The 18754-nt window shown below is 39.8% G+C and overlaps 1 protein-coding gene across 6 annotated transcripts in view; it reads left to right on the top strand.

Moving 5' to 3' along the window:
- FMNL2 (formin like 2) overlaps nucleotides 1-18754 on the top strand; it is a 310739-nt gene that overhangs the window by 167285 nt on the left and 124700 nt on the right. For all 6 annotated transcript variants that reach the window (XM_022569727.3, XM_022569730.2, XM_089916816.1 and 3 more), the window contains exon 2: nucleotides 8727-8810. In XM_022569727.3, the coding sequence (XP_022425435.2) occupies nucleotides 8727-8810 (84 nt within the window). The remainder of the gene's footprint in view (nucleotides 1-8726; nucleotides 8811-18754) is intronic.

The raw sequence follows: 18754 nt of genomic DNA, 5'->3' as shown, positions 1-18754 counted from the left end.
TGGGGAACTGTTTGGCTGGCTGCCTGAGTCCCGTGCCAGGAAAGAAGCTGACTGTATTTCAGCAGCATTCTCTAGGCTAGGAGTATATTAAAATTTAGGATGTCAGGTAGTTGCTTGGAACAAGAACATAGGGCATGGAAGGAAATGGCTTTGAGGTTAGTTGAATGGAAAGGTGGGTCCTGTATTGAATTTGCAGCCACCCTCCTGCTGCCTCAGATGTTGCAATTTTAAGTGAACTCATAGGAGAATTGGTGTATTATTCAGTATCAAGTGACTCACCTTGATGTCCCAATTATGGTATAAGGAAAAGTGACAATCTGGGAAGAATTAACAGAGGAGGAGCAACCCTTCACCTAGTGTGATTTGAGGTCCCCAAGGCTGGCTTTTCCTAAACATTTCCTTGGCTGATGACTTACCACTGCCTGTAGAGTAAATTTGAAAGTCTGTGCTCTGGTGTCCAGGACCCTGCCTTTCTAACTTGGTCTCACACGACCCACTCGTTACCCTCTGATTTATTCTGTGTGGTTCACAGTCCTCTGCCTTCTGTATTCATACCTCTGTTCACGCTATATTCATACCTCTGTTCACCTAAAATAATGAGAGTAAACATCTAATATACTGACTGCTTTCCATGTACTTACTCTATGCTAACTATGAGCATTATCCAGTTTAATTTTTCTCAAACTTTGTGAGAAGGGTAGGATCATCACCACCATCATCATCCTTCTCGTATCACCACCACCATCTCCATGTTTTTCGAGTGAGGAAACTGAGGTTTAGTTTAAATAATGTACCTAGGATCGCACCCCAAGTGGCCCATCTTCAGAGCCCAAATATTAAAAACCATATTATGCCGTTAAATGCCAATCTTTATGCTCTCCCCGCACATCCAAGCCCAGTCCATAGCATTTCTTGCTTTCCTTAACAAAAAGTAATGGCTTCTTCTCTGCAGTTCGGTTATATTACATAACACGTTCAGTTGTGTATTGGTGTATTTATCTTCTCTCCTTCCGCATCATTGAAGCCTGAGTTTACCTCATATTTGTCTCTCTGCCTTCATTTGTTATTTTACAGGGTTTATTAAGTGTTTGTGAAATTGAGACAGTACCTGGCTATCTACAGATTTGATCCACTAACTTTGGACCGGGGGGTGTTTTGTAGTTTATATTTTTAAAGAAATTGAAGGATTCTGTTAAAGTGCCAGTATTTTGTCTGAAAATGTTAATAGCTTATTAAAAATATTAATAAAAGTGTGCATTTTTGCCTTACCCTTGCATGCTAATGACTGTGTCTCTGGTTATTCAAGTAGAATTGTTGGATTGCTTCACTCAGGTCATATTTTAGAAACATTATAGCTTAAATGTCACGGAAATAGGGTGATCATACAGACCTCTCTTTTGAGCCTTGGAATTTTTCACCTGTCTCCTGCGTGGAAGAGCTACTTAACCTTCCTGCCCTTTAGTTTCCTTCTCTGTTGAATGGAGAAGATAATACCTGCTTGTCATGATTTTAAAGCAGATTATACTGGATAATGAATGCAAAGAGCTTAAGGGCCTGAGATGTATCACACCGTCAATAAATGTTACATCTTGTTGTTTTTAACCCTTAGCTTGGATTCTGACTGGATTCTGACCTTCAGTTTTGAATTTCATTTACTGGCTTTTTCAACTCTGGATTTGCTTTTTGACTCAAGTGATGTGGTCCAAGATCACCAATAATAAGTGATAAAGTCAAGGTTGGAATCCAGCTAGTCTAACTCCAAAGCCCAACTAGTAAATCCATGCCCCACGCTGCCTCATTAAATGCAGTTCTTTACTGCGCTGCCCAACTGTCTAGTTGGAATCCATCACATTTCCTTGCTTTTTGTAGCAAAAAGTAATGGTTGCAGGGAGTGGGGGAAAGGGGAGTTATCCAGGGTATAGAGTTCTAGCTCTGTAAGATGAAAAAGTTGTAGAGAACTGTTACATGACACTGTGAATATAGTTAACACTACTGAACTGTACACTTAAACATGGTTAAAAAGGCAAATTTTGTATTATGTGTTTTTTACCACCCATTAAAAAAAGAGTAATGGCTCCTTCATTTGAGTTCTCGTAAAGTGTTTGGACCTTTATCATTCAAGAACTGCCATTGGTGGTCTCAGCTCTTACTCTAGTGCCATCTTTTCCCTCCTTCCATAAGCAACACTGCTTGTAAAGTGTATGCAGGTGAGGTTGTGTAACAGAAGAGTTTCCATTGTGGAGTCTGGTGACTTAATACTTGAAAACTTTAATTTAGAGATTATAAGAACAAAACTATATTACATAAGGTGTATTTGATATGATTCACTTTCACTGCTGTCACTGCATATGACTGTGGGTTTCTCAACAGGAGCCTTGAGGATATCAGGGGAAAAGAAGGATATTTTGCAAGTTTTTGTTGTTCCCATGAACCCAGGACAAGAGCTGAGACCAGAAAACTCTATTTCTAGGGCATGGGTTTATTTGGTTCTGAATGGTTTGGATATCTTCATTCTGCTCTGTGTTGTATATGATAATTCATCCATAAGTATTACTTCTAATGTATAGACTCTCAGAGACTCTTTTAACCATAATTAATTTCTCCACGAAGTACCCAGGAACTTGCATATTCCGTTGTTATCGAGTCATTAAATCTTCTATTTTTAAAAGTTTCTAAGATAGAAAGTGCATTTAAAAGCAATGTAAAATAGTATAGGTAAAGATAAAACCAGAATATAGACCATAAAGGTAACTACCCCTTGGATTAGACTAATTATTACAGTTGATACTGATTTGAGTTTACTGGCAACAAAAACAAAAAACAAAGTGCAGGTTGCATGGTTTATTATTTGTGGCAGAAGAATGCCTAAAATATTTTTCTTTTCAAGGAAATGTTGCTAGAATTGAACTTGAAGATTTTTCCCCCCATGAATTCCTGTTTGAAAGATAATTATTAATAAGTAATAAACATTGTCATTGACTGAGGTTTTATAAGAAACAGAAATGCTCTTAAGTGTGTAGACTTTGTTAGTAGCTGAAGCATAAATGCTAAATCAGTGAAGATATTTTCAGACTGAACAGCATGACTGAGTTAGTTTGCTTTTCATTGATTGAGCAACTTGTTTAGTGCCTACTGTCTGCCATGTACTGTGCCTGAAATTGGGGATTAACAAAAGAAGTCGTCCTTGAAGTACTTAGTCCAAGGAGGAATTCAGGTAGGCAAAAAGATGATTAGGGTACAGTGTGTGTGGTGGTGTAAAGGAGAGATGTATACACTGCTGTCAGAGCCCAACGAGAGGGTATGTTTTCTTGGAGTAGTTGGGAGAAGGTTCTAGTGATAAATGATATTTGAGCTGATTCTTAAAGTTTGTCAGGTGGAAAGGAAAGGGACATTCCTTACAGAAAAAAAAAATGCTCTTGGATAATCTAATTTATTTGTGCTAGGAACTTATACAGTCTAGAAAATATATAACTAACATCCACTAAACTTTTCAACTCAAATATCACATGTCTTCAGTGGACCTTTGGCGTATACTTGAGTGCAGCAACTTTGTGATTAAATTCTCTCCTATGCCTGCAGTGCAGATATGCTGGCACGTGGTCAAAGCCCAGTGCTTACATATTGGATGGATTGACAGAGGAAAGGAAGGACAGGAGAGCCCTGTGTCAAGATGTCACTAAGTATGGATGAGGTGGAGTTGTCACTGTGTTAGGACAACTTGCGAGTTGTATATTTTCTGCCAGATAGAAGGGCAATCCATTTTTATACAGGCAGTAATAGTGCCTGGAAAGAGAGCCAATAGTTTCCTCAGAAAATAGCTTGGGCTCTTAGGAATTACCTGCACAAACATTTAGCTTGGACTCCAGAGGCCTGCCCTATACAGCACAAAGGGAATGAGTTCCCTCTAAAAAGTCTACGGGCAGTTCTTGCCAGCTAATCACAACAGGCCTAAACTTTAACCAGGCCTCTGTGCAGGGTCTGATTTTAGATGGAGCTGCTTCCTTGCGGTCCCTGTAGAATTATTAAGCTGGGCAATGTCCGCCTGAGTTGCTCAGAGGCTTAACCCGTGGAAGGGGTGATTTTAGATGCTTGGTGAATGATTACCAAGTACAGTTTTAGTTTTAGTGTATTGATGCTGAATAACTTCTCTGACAATAACTAGTCATCAGGTTCAAAAAGACTTCTTAAGACTCTTCTCGTTCAGAAAGATGCAGACCCTTCTTCTGACCTTCAGAATTGTGTATGTACTTGCCTGCTTGACTGTTCTCTTGGATGTTTCCTAGCTATCTTAGACCTAACCAGGGCCACTTAGAAGTCTTATTCTTCACCACCTCCTCCAGATTTGCACCACCTTTGCAGTGTGCCCCTCTCATTAAGGAGACCAGCATTCACCTAGTGACTCCAGGTAGAAGCCAGACGTCCTTCCTCAGCCCTTAAGTCTACCCAGTCAATTTCACGTACTGTTTCTGACATCTGTCCACCTACTTCAGTTGATGTGCCATCTGCTTTGTCCCAGCCACCACCATTCATTTGAACTACTGCCCTGGCCTCCTAACTGGCTCCCCTGCTTCCACTTGTGTTGTTTCTAATCCGTTCTCCATATAGCACCCACAGCAATCTTTGGAAAACTCACCTGTTTATGTCATCTCATGCTTACAAGCCTTCACTGGTTTCCCACTGCACTTTAGGTCAAAGGAAAAGTCTTTACCCCAGTCCTTCGTGGCTGGGCATGACATAGCCTTGACTCACCTCTCCAAATTTATCTTTCCCTCATTCCCTCTCTTTTACTTTCTCTCCAGCCACACTGACTCACTTTCAGCTCTTTGATGTGTCCAGCTGTTTCTTACCTTAGTGTCTTTTCCGTGTTTTCTCTGCCCAGAAAGCTGCCATTCACTCTACCTGGCTCACCTTTTCTCATTTCTAGATCTTATCTTAATGTTACCTTTTCCTTGAGAGGTCTTTCCAGATCATTCAATCTAAACTTGCCCTCTGATAACCTCTATCAAGACTTATCAGAGTTTAAGATTAGTTTGTTTCATCTTTATCTCTCTTATTATAATATGATGCTCCATGGGGACCGTATCTGTTTGGTTCCCCACTGTGCTGTGGAACACAGTGCTTGTACAAGGGTGGTGCTTCATAAACATTTGAAAGAAAGACTATTTTATTAAAATAAAAGTTGGTCCAGAAAGGAGCATCTTGGCTTTCTCTTTTTAGTAACAAAAGGGCCTGCATCTAATTTCCGTAGCAGTGTTTGCAGACTGCTTCTGCATGAAAGTCTTGTGGAGTAGTAACAGAAGGTCAGTTATTTGCAATTTTACTTTGCTGCAAAAAAACAAAAACAAACAAACAAAAACCAAACCAAACAAACAAAAAAAACTTGGAGGCATTTTTAGTGTTTGTCCTTGGTGTCTAACAGACTAAGTTTAGGTCCTGTTTTCTGTAAAGCTGTCCAACCTTGAGCAAGCACTCTTAGGCCTGTTTTCCCATTTGTTAAATGGGGAAAATTGTATCTATCCCATGGGTTTGTTATGAAGATTAGATGAAATTGTGTATGCAGACTGTCTTATACAGGGCTTGGCACCTTGTAAGAGGTCAGACGTTCTTTGTCTTACCCGTTTATATCATGAGAGATTAATAAAGACTTGGAGAAAAACTCATTTCACCTGCCTTATTATCTTACTGTTCTTAATTTTTTTTTTTTTTTTTTTTTTTTTGTGGTACACGGGACTCTCACTGTTGTGGCCTCTCCCGTTGCGGAGCACAGGCTCCGGACACGCAGGCTCAGCAGCCATGGCTCACGGGCCCAGCCGCTCTGCGGCATGTGGGATCTTCCCGGACCGGGGCACAAACCCGTATCCCCTGCATCGGTAGGCGGACTCTCAACCACTGCGCCACCAGGGAAGCCCTTATTGTTCTTATTTAATGCATAATCACACCCATGGGCACTAACATGAGCGTCAAATTCAGTTTAAGAGGAAATGATCCATCTCTAGGGTGCAAATAAGCAATGATAGACTGGTTATTTAATGGTGAGTAATGTTGGGCTCCCTTAGAAAGACACACATGGAATTCTCCTTTGCTTTATCCCAGGAGTTGTTGCTGAACATTATAAAATTGTAATTACAAATAAATACAAGTAGTTATTTTCTATTCTCGTTCAAGTAAATATTACATGGAGATAGGCCATATGAAAATATTTTTTCCCATTTCACATTATTTCTATGGAGAAGCCTTGGCAGTATCATTGAGATCTCTGGGGTTCAAAGATTTTCTAAGTATGTTGTCAGCTTTGGGGGTTATTAAAAAATTAATATTCTGAAGAGATTATTAGATTCAAATCAGTAAGTGGGATATCTACTACCTACTTAGGCATACCAGTCTGGATGCTAGATTGAGCTTTGGGGAAAATGCTTGAGTTATATCTATCAAAATCATCAAAGGTTAATTCTCTGCCATTAAGTCAGAATAACCCACCCACCCTTGCCTCTATTAAATTTGTTTCACTGGGGCTTCCCTGGTGGCACAGTGGTTGAGAATCTGCCTGCCAATACGGGAGACATGGGTTCGAGCCCTGGTCTGGGAAGATCCCACATGCTGCGGAGCAACTGGGCCCGTGAGCCACAGCTACTGAGCCTGCGCATCTGGAGCCTGTGCTTCGCAACAAGAGGGGCCGCGACAGTGAGAGGCCCGCGCACCGCGATGAAGAGTGGCCCCCGTTGGCCGCAACTAGAGAAAGCCCTCGCACAGAAATGAAGACCCAACAGCCAAAATAAATAAATAAATACATTTATTTTAAAAAAAAAATTGTTTCACTGGATGACATGAGACAGTACTGGTGTCAAGGGGAGCTGTTTCTCTGTAAGTACAAGTCCTCCAGAGAACTAGGGGCTTGAGCATTATAAGTTCAAGACCTTTGAATTTGTCTACTCGAATATTCACCCACGCAAGGGGCTGTATTGTTTATTATGAGATAGGCATGATTGAGTGTTGATGTAAGGGGTTAGGGCAGTTAAACATGTAAGACATTAGTTGAATACTTGGCTCAGTTGTTTAGAGCATGGGAGCTTTACAGGAAGACCAGGGGAACAGATAAGAATTCCTTCTGGGGCTCTCTCACTCTGCCATGTTCTGTGCCCAAAGATCTCACCTCAGTCCCAAGCCAAGTATCTTGAAAATGTGTATGATTGGTTATTTGGGACATTTGACTAATAACATATGTATGTACCTGGGAAAATCATGATCAGCACTATAGAAGGTGTGCGGTATTGACGGAGGAGGGTTTTATGAAGACTGATGTCTAGACATCTTTTAGCTCATGGTACATTTCTCACTGCAAACCCAACTTCATAAAACAATATAGCTAAACTGAGAATTGAGGTTGCTGATGGTAACATATGTCCTGAAGTAGTGCTGTCATCTCACAGAGGGGACAAAAACCAGTTGCACTGTTTTCTTCTTTATTTTCATCTGTTCTTTTACTCATAGTTGTCTATCAAAGCGAGTCAAAGTTGACGCTATCTATCAGTGGTTCTGTTCATTGAGTTTTCTTTTGGTGTTTTCTGTTCTGTGTCTGGTGGGGCTGTAGTGCTTTAAAGAGAAATTGGGGACTTCCCTGGTGGCGCAGTGGTTAAGAATCCGCCTGGGGACACGGGTTCGAGCCCTGGTCTGGGAAGATCCTACATGCTGGGGAGCAACTAAGCCCGTGTGCCACAACTACTGAGCCCGCGTGCCTCAACTACTGAAGCCCGTGTTCCTAGAGCCCATGCTCTGCCACAAGAGAAAACACTGCAATGAGAAGCCTGCGCATTGCAACAAAGAGTAGCCCCCTGTCCCCGCAACTAGAGAAAGCCCGCTCAGCAACGAAGACCTAATGCAGCCATAAATAAATACATAGATAGATAGATAGATAGAAATTAAAGAAATTGGGAGTACAAACCTCCAGTTATATAATAAGTCATGGGGATGTAATATGCAGTGTAAGGAATATGGTCAACAATACTGTAATAACTTTGTAGGGACAGATGGTTGCTAGACTTATTGCGGCAATAATTTCATAATGTATACAAACGTCAAGTCATTTTATAGTACACTGAAACTAACCTCATATTGTACATCAACTATATTTCAATTAAAAAGAAAGGGCTACTAGGAAAAGAAAAAAGAAGTACTGGAAAGACTGCCAAAGAGAGCATCTGTGCTCCCGGTTTGGGATGGCCAGGGAAGCAAGGGACAGTAAAACACCCTGGGGGCAGGAAACTGGACATACGGTCTTTTGAGGACTTTTCCAGGACTGATTTGTGATTTCTAAGGAAATTTTGATAAGGATATAACAAAATCAAGTTCCCACTGTCCAAAATGAAAGACTCTTATGCCTGGGAAAAAAAACTGGGCCAATACCTTCTCAATAATAACCTCTGACCTTTTGTTGAGGAGACTGGGAGCCTGCAATTAAATGGAGAAATAAGGCATTATCTTTCCTGAAATGCAAGTCTGTAGTTCAGAGCAGACTACCTCAGTGTCCCAACATAGGACTTCAGAGTCTCTCTCCTGCCATTCAACCAATTTGATGTTTAAATGACTTTTATAGGGTGTTTATGTTAATCAGATGCTAGGATTTGAAAAGTCATTAAAGAACCACAGTAGCATTCTTTGGTCTGCCCATGAGTTACCCATTAGCAGTCTGTTGTGGAATGTGACATATTTCTTCTCTTTTTTTCTCACAGAATGCTATGAACCTACCCCCTGACAAAGCCAGATTACTGCGGCAATATGACAATGAGAAGAAGTGGGAACTGATTTGTGATCAGGTAAGAAACATTGATGCTTTTTTTCAAGAAATAGAAAAGAGAACCGGATTTCCTCCCTAAATATATCAGACTTTTTTCAGGAGATGCATGAATTTCTGTCTTGTGATTTGCCTTCCTGTTGATTATGACCAAAGGAAAAGTTAGAAAATGACATTTTATTCTTGCATTATTTTAATTGTCTACTTTATTTTTAAATGTTTTTTAGTTAAAATTTCTGGTAACTGGTCAAGTGGACAAATCAAATTCAGCTGATCTGTTTTTCTATTTACCTTACATAGCAGTTTATGCTTCTTGAATAATGCAGGTCCTCTAATTTAATTGGCTTTCTTATTCATGTGTATTGATGTTTACTGATGCAAGAAGCTGAATTGTTTACAAAGAAACATTGCTTGGGCTGATAAAAAATTATTTCATATTATAGCAGTTCCCCAGGTGTTCTTATCATTAACTACAACAAATTTAGACTCTTCAGAGAGATATATAATAAAAAGGGGATTTCTCCATTTTCTTTCTTTCTACCCTCCAAATTCTACACTTCAGAGGCCCACTGGTAAGACTCTGAAGTATTTCCATCTAGTTTTTTCTTCTGTTTTTGTTTTTTAAAAACAATATGTGAATACCCATACATACTCTAATGCATCTTGATATTTTTTTCAGTATGGATGTCTCTACATCATTCTTTTAAAATAGTATGTAGTGTATTATTGTAATTGGTAGTAATTTTTTGGAGACTTCACTCCTGGGCAGGTACAGGCTAATTGTTTAAAGCTTAGAAGGTTCACCCTGTAAAGTAAAGATAGGCTCTGTATATTATATATTAGCTCTTTTATTTTGTGCCATAAGCGTCTTCAGGGTGGTCTTGTCCCCCCAACCCCTTGCCACCCTGAAAATTCTTGGTAGTGTTGTAATTTCCTTCCAACCCTTTGGTCTCTGCTGTGGGACAGATGCGTCAGGGGAGCAGAGGCATTTTCTGTTCCCCAAAGGTAGATGGTCCATGTTCCCTAAGGAATAGATACCTGCAGTTTACATGGAGCTTCTGAAGTGCCCATTGTGTGTTGCTTTACTTTAGCTTCTGAACTAAAACAGTAAAGCAGTGGTGGGGACATCATACTCCGTTCTGCCTGCTATATTGAGCACCACGAGTAGATACAAGCTGAAGAGCAAGCTTATTGCTTATAGGACCATGATGCCAAAGAATAAAATTTTGCTGACACAGTCTTCTTCCTTGAGACTTAATTTTAAATGAGTATTACCTACACCTATTACTGCCAAGAGAACTGATTTTACGATAGTGAACAAAGAGTGTAGGGGTAATTAGTATAAAGGAAAAATAACCACACAAATGAGAGAGGTCCAGGGGTGGTTAGAAATCCTGCGTATGACAGGTTGTGATGGAGCACAGAGCTCAGGCAAAGGAAGGTTTTCTTGGGTGGTGGTTTGCATCTCCAACATGCCAGAAAGGGAAGCCTGCTGATGATGGACATTTCTAACAGCTGTGCTCTTCTCAGCCCATAAGTAGCTTCATGGAGTTAGTGATGGGGTCTAGCGGGGATCTTGAGGCAGAGGGAGGAACAAGTCAGTTATCTTGATTATGTTTCTGATTCTCAAATCCTCAACGTTCAGGTTATTATTGCCCTTAAATGTTAATATGCCAGGATGTGGAGAATTGAGCTACTTCATCGGTTCCTTTCTGGTCGTCACTTTCACACATGCTGACAGCTGCAAACGGAAGTGGCTCCATCAGTTCTGAGGCGGCATGTGTGATTTGTTAATAATAAGGAAATAATCATAATAATTATTATTGCCAGTAACCAACATTTAATAAGCAGATTTTCTTCATAAGAGTTCTGTGTTAAATCTCGAAAGCAGTCATACTTATTAATATCTCCATTTGACATACAGGGAAAACTGAGACTTAGAGATATCATTGCTGAAGGTCACATAGCTGTTACGTGGTAAAGGGGCGTACACAGTCTGATCTGGAGAATATGTACATTCTGGGGTCTATACCCTTAACCACTAGCTCTTTGCTCCCTTCCTTATAAAGTGCTCAAGTTTGTGAATGATACACTAAAAATAAATTTAAAAATACATGTTATCTCTGTTTCTCCGACTTGCATTCTGGCATGCTTTCCTGAGAGGGAGAGAAAGCCGGGAGTTGTTAACACAGGCAGTAAGCTACCATTATGGTGAACTACCATTTTTGATTAACCGTTAGTCATTGTGAGAATTGTGGCCAGCAGAAAACTGGGCTTTTTGTCGCATATAGGTAACCCATTGGTATGTCACACACATGAATATCATTTCTCCTATGTATGTGTGTGAGGGAAAAGATAAAAACCATGAGCTTAGAGCATTCATAATGTAGTATTTATATGGCAAATATAATGTATTGGTGTTTGTTGACTGTTTATCTGTTACCTACATGGACCATGTCATATATATATTTGGTACCTATCTATATCTGTCAGTGGTACCTAAACTGATAGACACTCAAAATACAGTTGTTTTTATGGTTCCATTTATATGAAATGTCCAGAATACAAAAATCTGTAGAGACGGAAAGTAGACTAATGGTTGCCATGGCCTGGGAGGGGGGATGGGGAGTGACTGCTAATGGGTGTGGATTTCTCTTTACTGTGACAAAAATTACTATAAAAAGACTTTTTGGGAAAATTTGGGATATTTGACTTGTGACTCCCGAGTAATTATTAGGTGATTCCAAGAAATTATCTTTGTTGGTTTTGGTTTTGGTATTGGATTAAATAAGAATCTGTTCTTACTTTTTAAGAAACATGTACTTGTGCAAGGATGAAATGATATGACTGGAGTTTGTTGTAAAATACTTCATCGAAAAAAAGTGGTAGATAAAGGAAATGTGGAAGAACCTTTAGTTGTTGAATCTTGGTGAGATATGTTGAGGTCTATTATAGTAAAATCTCAACTTTTGTGAATTTTGGAAATTTTATAATATAAAATTTAAAAACAAAGATATTTGCTTCTTAACTACCTTCATTTTTTTCCTCATCTGTAAAATATAGTTAATACTAACATCCTTAAGTTATTTTGAAGATTGGAGGCAATATATGTACAGTACGTAGACTAACACTGGGCATATAGTAAGTGCTTCATAAGTGGTAGGGCTACTTCTGCTGTGGCTGAGGGGCCCAGATATTAAGTATTAGAATCATGATTATTTTTATTGTCAACTTGTCTTCAAAAGATTCAGGGAAATTTATTGTTGAATCAGTCATCATATGTTCCCCAAACATACTTTGCGGTTTGAATACATGGTGCATGATGCTGTCAGGAAAAGCCACAGCTATAGATTTCAGTCCAAGAAAACATCAAGGTGAACCTCTCTTTTGTGAAGTCTTAAAACAATGATCGTGGTGTGTTGTCATTGCTCCCTGACACACAACCCATTCCTTGGCCCCTGTTGCTTTGTGCACAAATAGTGTACTAAATACAAATATTAATTTTATTTCTTTTAAAACAACGCAGATATATTATCTGTTATCTTAAAATATATGTTGTATGTAAGGTGTGCAAAGTAAAATTGGATATTAAAGAAATTTAATTCTAAAAAGAAGTATGTGAACAAGAGTGTTGGATGACCCAGGGAGAGATTACTTCAGGTTTCAGTTCCATGAAAAATTATCATGTGGACACTGTGAATCATGGAACTGGTCATGTTTCTCCTTTTTCCCCTTGGCTGCTAGAATGCTCAGAGCCAAATCTGTGGTCTTCCCTTACTGAGTATACAGTATCTTAGTAGCCTACGTTTTGTTTGCTAGCCTCATCCATGGCTTCATCGAATTTTTCCTGCCCACATTTTCCCTCCACATTGATTTCCTCACTTAAAAAAAAATCTTGTATGAAGCTGTAAAATTTCAGAAGACTTCTTTTTGAACAAGATGAACATAAAATATATCAGCATTATTGGTGAACAAAAATAAAGTTTGCACAGATAACAGTACTAAAATTTTCTATCTGCTGTGGGCATTGTGCATATCGGTGCATCATATATTCCAGCAGTATCCTTTAGCCCTTTCCTAGATTACTGCATAAATATAAAGATGACCTGCGCTTTCAGCGGGTCTCAGAGGTTAGACATGGGAGAACCGTGTAAGTCTGTTCTGAGTGGGATGATAGAAGCCGAAGAAAGAGGCTTCCCTGCTGGGTTTTGGGCAGTATGAGGTGTATCCCAGGGAACTTATTTCTGTGCTGTAGTAAGTGGGCAGAGTTCCACGAGGACATCCGTTCGAGGACTCGGTGGGGACACCGAGGCTAATTTTATAATAGATGAAATGACAGTGTGAGAGTAAAAAGCTGGAAATACTAAGTTCTTTTGACAAACGCAAATGAAAACTCACAAGCTGTGTAGCAATAAGAGGGCTCTTTCAATGGTCTTTATATCTATGCAGAGAGGGAAGGCCCTTGCTCTCACTCTTGCCTCAATTTTCAGTGCTCCCTAAGCACAGACCCTGTGCTGCACTGGTTGGCTTTGGGGTCTTGGCAGTTTCCCACAAGTTAAGGATAAAGGTTGCGTATAGGGAGCTTCAGAGATCCTGGATGAATTTAAGACTTTCAGATCATTATATCTGGAAGGGTTGTTAGAGATCATTTATTTCAAGCCACTCTTTAAATTCTTCTCAAAAAGAATACTTAATGCATGCTTGTCAAAAAAAAAATTAACTGTATTGGATCATAGGAAGTAAAGCAGAAATCTTTTTGCCTTTTCTGCCTGTTCACTAAACTCCTTATTTTATAGATGATGAAATGGAGGTTCAAGAACATAAATGACTAGGCCAGTGCCAAGGCCACCCGGGTTAGTTAGACAAGAACACCAATTCCAAACTCCAGTCATGAGCCGTTTCAATTATTAGGGACCTAGAAACAATCCATTGAAACCTGAATTGCAGTAGGTAAGGGGCTATCACCAAGGCTGCATTTTGTGGCTTCTCAGGTGATGTTGGCATGGAGGGAATGGGGTCTGTAGAACTTAGCAGTGGTGGTGGCTTGGTTGGTAACTGTGCCTCAGCTGAATAAGTGGAAGTGGTTAGTCAAAAATTCAGGACATTGTAGATGACTAACACTGAGGGGGTAGGTTCCGCGAATGTACATAATCCCGTCCCAAAATGTTAGCAGTGCATACCTGAGCTGGGTCAGAAAACTCCCCTGTGGCTTTGCTGGTGATGGCACAATTTGATTTTTTTGCAGGGGGCGGTGGTTTGGCACGGCTCGACCTTGCCCCCTAATGGCTGGCTATTGCTTTGCATTGTAGCCTCGTGAGAGATGGGCGTCTTCCCTTTGCTTGTATAGAATGATATGGGAGAAGGAGATTAAAAACAAAGACAAAACAGGGGAGAGTGAAGAGGTGGCAGAAAAGCATACCCACTTAGACTCAGCTTCCTGTGTTCAGCACTTCAGGGAGATCAGATTGCAGATCTCAAGGCTTGGCATGTACGTGTCCTAGTCAGGAAAGGGGAAGGCCCTTGCTGCCACTCAGCCAGAGCTGAGCCAGACCAGTGGCACTAAGATACTCCAGTACAGCGAGAGTTGCTCTTGTCTTTTTCAACACAACTGACCCAGACCATTTGAATGTATTTAATCATCAAGAATATAATTATTTTTAAACCCTTCACTTACTTTCTAATACTATTTCTTCTGAAAGACAAGAAAGTTACTTACTGGATAACTTACTAAGCCAATTTGCCACTGGAATCAAATTTCCTAAAATATTGAAGAGCACACATATATCTCTGTGATTTGTTTTATTAACTGTTCATGTTTTTGTGAGCCAGTTAGAGCTCTTCTCTGCCAGGTAAGCAAATATTACTGGATACTGATAAATTATTTCTTGTGGACCATCAGATTCAGTTAATGAGGGCTTGTCCTTGGAGCCCCAGGGGAAATAAATGAGTTGTGACAAGGGAGGGTGGGAAGGATGGCTGTAGCCTGATTCCGTGTCGGCTGTCATATTAGTCATTGGAGCAGTGTGTGGATAGCATAGATAGTGGGAAAGAAGCAGAAGGAAAAGATGGTGATGCAGCAGTAGCCTTTGCCTTGCTCTACCCCCTCTCCTCTTGCTCCAAGACTCCCGATTTAATCTGCCTTTAGCCTGTATCCCCCAGTTCCAGGCTTTGATTCTACATTTAGTGGAGCTCACTTCATTGAGGCTTTCCCAGCTGTCGGGACAGCAGACAGCCATCTCCCTGCCCTCTCTCCCTTATTCATTCCTCTGGCTAGCTGACATTATTACTATATTTAATATTATTTGGTGTTAAGTTGTTTGCATTTTTACTGTACTTCCATAGTTCTGTGGTATGTTGAAATGCTCTTTAGTTTAAAATCATTATTAGGTTTGGGGATCTGTTTAATTGTTTTGAAATTCTATCTTTCAAACCCTTAGTGTTTTTCTTTTATCGTTTTTATATTTGGTCTTTTCCCTTCTGTGTAACCCTCCTTTTGACTATGCGTTAGTTGGATTTTTTGTTTGATATTTTGTTTTCTAGTTTATCTTAAAAAAATTCACTATGCATCTTATAAAAATGAGAATTTTCTCTTTTATCCAAATAAAGTCATCACAATTAAAATGAGTAATAATTTCTTAATATCATCTACTGCCCGGTTCATATTTCTCAGCTTTCTTAATGTTCTTCCCACCTGGTTTGTTCAAACTAGTCCAGAATCAATCACACACTACATCTGGCAGTTACGTTTTTTAAGTCTCTTTTAATCTAGAACAGACTTTTATTCATGATGCTCATATAGTAAAGCAACCAGGCAAGCCATTTTGTAGGAAATCTTGTTTCCTGTATTTACCTGATTGTTTCCTAGAGGTGTCTGAGCTCCTGAATTTCCTGTTAACCAGAAGTTAGATGTAAAGATATGATAGATTGATGTTGAACGTCTTTGTCTGGAATATAAGAGACAAATAATATCTGATATCTCACCATTAGGTAATAAAGGTCAAAGGATCAGATGACAACCTGATTCCTCTGTTGTATAATTATGTTTTTCCCTTATGCAGAAAGGAATCTGTGGAGTGTTACTTTGGCATCATATATACGTCTCGTTACCAATCAGCCTTGTACCTAGTGAGTTTTAAAACCAATTGATAATTTTTGGCTGAATCAGTTTCATTAGGAGTTGCAGGAAAAAAGACAAACCCGATTTTCTAATTTTATTTCCCTTCAACATTAAGCCAGCAGCTAGAGCTTTCACCTGGTCCTGGTTTACCCTGGAATTAACTATTCCTGTAATTCTTTCCCTCAATTGTCATTTTTCAAAGTAAGGGCTTAGTTTAATAGATACCTCAAAAGGCGACAAATGTTTTCTTTAGCTTCCTTTTGTGAATATCATTGTGAACCCATGGATTTTCATAGTCAGTGTGTCACAATCAATAGGAGATTTTTTGGGGGGGGCTCACATTAACAACATTTTAACATTTGGGAGCTCCTTCGTGCTGGCTCCTCTGTCCTTTTGACATGACCCTATTAATCCTTACAAGCTTTTTGTATGGTGCAAAAATCATTTCTTAGGCTTAACTTGTACTTTCCTTGCACCTGACCTAGAATAAGACATTTCTTCAAGGAGCCCTATTCTTTTTCCCAGGGGATGGTATTAGAAGTTATCATATTATTAGGTTGTCACAGCTGCTGGGTGAATTTGTGTCTCAGTTTAAGTGTCTGGACCTTGAAAATGTATGTCTAAACATTATGAGTTCAAATTGATATTTCCAAATCAATTTTTAATATTAATTCACTTATTTTTTAATTTTATAATTATCACTTTTTTCAGTGAAATATTTGATTCCTAACATCAATTATTTGTCTTCTCCTATAATATTAAAAGTTTCAAAATAACAACTACCAATATCATTACTAACTAAAGTTACTAGGTGAAGGATAAATGTCTTGTACCTTTGTGTCCTCGGAATGCATCCTATTAAAGATGTGCCGAGTACTGTTATTTAAAGTCACTTGATGTTGATACCTTTTCTGTTATTAACTTCCAGTATAAGTAAGAGTAATGATAGATAACAAACCGATGCTGTATGAGATTCCTAGGGCTGTCATAACAAATGACCACAAACTCCATGGCTTAAAACAATAGAAAGGGTTTTGTCGCAGTTCTGGAGGCCAGAAGTCTGGAATCAAGCTGTCTGCCAGGCTGTGCTCCCTCCAAAGGCTCCAGGGGAGAATCCTTCCTGTCTCATCCAGCTTCTGGTGTCTATTGGCGTTCCTTGGCCTGTGGCTGCATAACTTCAGTCTCTGCCTCCGTCTTCACATGGCCTTCCCAAACTCTTCTCCTTGTATCTGATCCTTCTCCTCTGTCTCTTATAAGGATACTTGTCACTGGGTATGAGCCTACCTGTATACTCCAGGGTGATCTCATCTCAAGATCCTTAACTTCATTGTATCCACAAAGACCCTTTTTTCCAAATATGGTCACATTCACTGGTTCAGGGGTTAGGACATGGACAAATATTTTGGGTTGGGGGGACACCATTCAACCCACTATAGATGCCAAGACACATAATGATTTACAAAACAAGCTTGTCGTTCACATAACAATCCAAGTTGGTATTGTTGATCATTGGGGGTTAAATTACACAGAATTAATCAGGGATCCACTTGAGGCTGTTTTCAACATAAAGTTTCAGCTTTGCAATCAAAGGAAGAAAGAAAATGCAGGTGCACACCTGGAGAGTTTTTTGGGCCAGGTTTGAAAGTGGCATGTGTTATAGTCTTATTTTTTTAGCTAGGCCTGCCAAGGAGGATGAGAAATGTAGGCTAGCTGAACACCCAGGAAAGAGAAGAAAGTGTTAGTAAACAGCTAGTCTCTGCTATGATTACCAATTTTGATAGTCTGATAGTTTCATTTGTTTTAGATTGTATTCAATTTTAAAACTTGCCTTGGGCTTCCCTGGTGGTGCAGTGGTTGAAAGTCCACCTGCTGATGCAGGGGACACAGGTTCGTGCCCCGGTCCTGGAAGATCCCACATGCCTGGAGCAGCTAGGCCCGTGAGCCATGGCCGCTGAGCCTGCGCGTCCAGAGCCTATGCTCCACAACGGGAGAGGTCACAACAGTGACAGGCCCGCATACCGCAAAAAACAAACAAACAAACAAAACCTTGCCTTTATTTATGTATTCATTAATTTATTCATTGAATAAGCATTTAGTTGTATAGGTGAGGGAAAGCAAAGAGTAAAGTGAGAGAGGGTATGGGTCTGAGTTCTCCCAAAACAGATACCTCCTGTGATACTTGGAGTCTGGAAAGGACTCTAAATGGTTGATAGTATCAGTCTGTTCTGAGTTCCAGCAGGGGGCCAAGCCAGGCATGAATTGGCTTTGGGACATGCATTCTTGCCAAATTAAAAAAAAATTGTCTCTGAGTTATCTTCTCCTTGAGATTTTTTTTTTAACATCTTTATTGGAGTATAATTGCTTTACAATGGCGTGTTAGTTTCTGCTGTATAACAAAGTGAATCAGCTATACATACACATATATCCCCATATCTCCTCCCTCTTGTGTCTCCCTCCCACCCTCCCTATCTCACCCCTGTAGGTGGACACAAAGCACCGAGCTGATCTCCCTGTGGCTGCTTCTCACTAGCTATCTATTTTACGTTTGGTGGTGTATATATGTCCATGCCACTCTCTCACTATGTCCCAGCTTACCCTTCTCCCACTCCCCAAGCCCTCAAGTCCATTCTGTACTTCTGCACCTTTATTCCTGTCCTGCCTCTAGGTTCTTCAGAATCTCCTTGAGATTTTAAAGGGACTGTTGTCCTTTTCTTGAAGTTGCCAAACCTGAGTTAGTTGCTATTAAAAAGAAGACAAGTTTTAGTTTCCCTCCAGAAAGCAAGTTTCTCTTCCATTAAGACTTACTCCAGGCCTCCAATTTCTTGATTCTAAAACGCTGGAGAAGCAAT

This window comes from Delphinapterus leucas, chromosome 8 (genome assembly GCF_059928025.1).
Source record: "Delphinapterus leucas isolate spDelLeu-1000000601 "Yukka" chromosome 8, BTC_Dleu_Yukka2, whole genome shotgun sequence".
Taxonomy (NCBI): Eukaryota; Metazoa; Chordata; class Mammalia; order Artiodactyla; family Monodontidae; genus Delphinapterus; species Delphinapterus leucas.
This window is presented reverse-complemented; position numbering and strand designations above follow the sequence as displayed.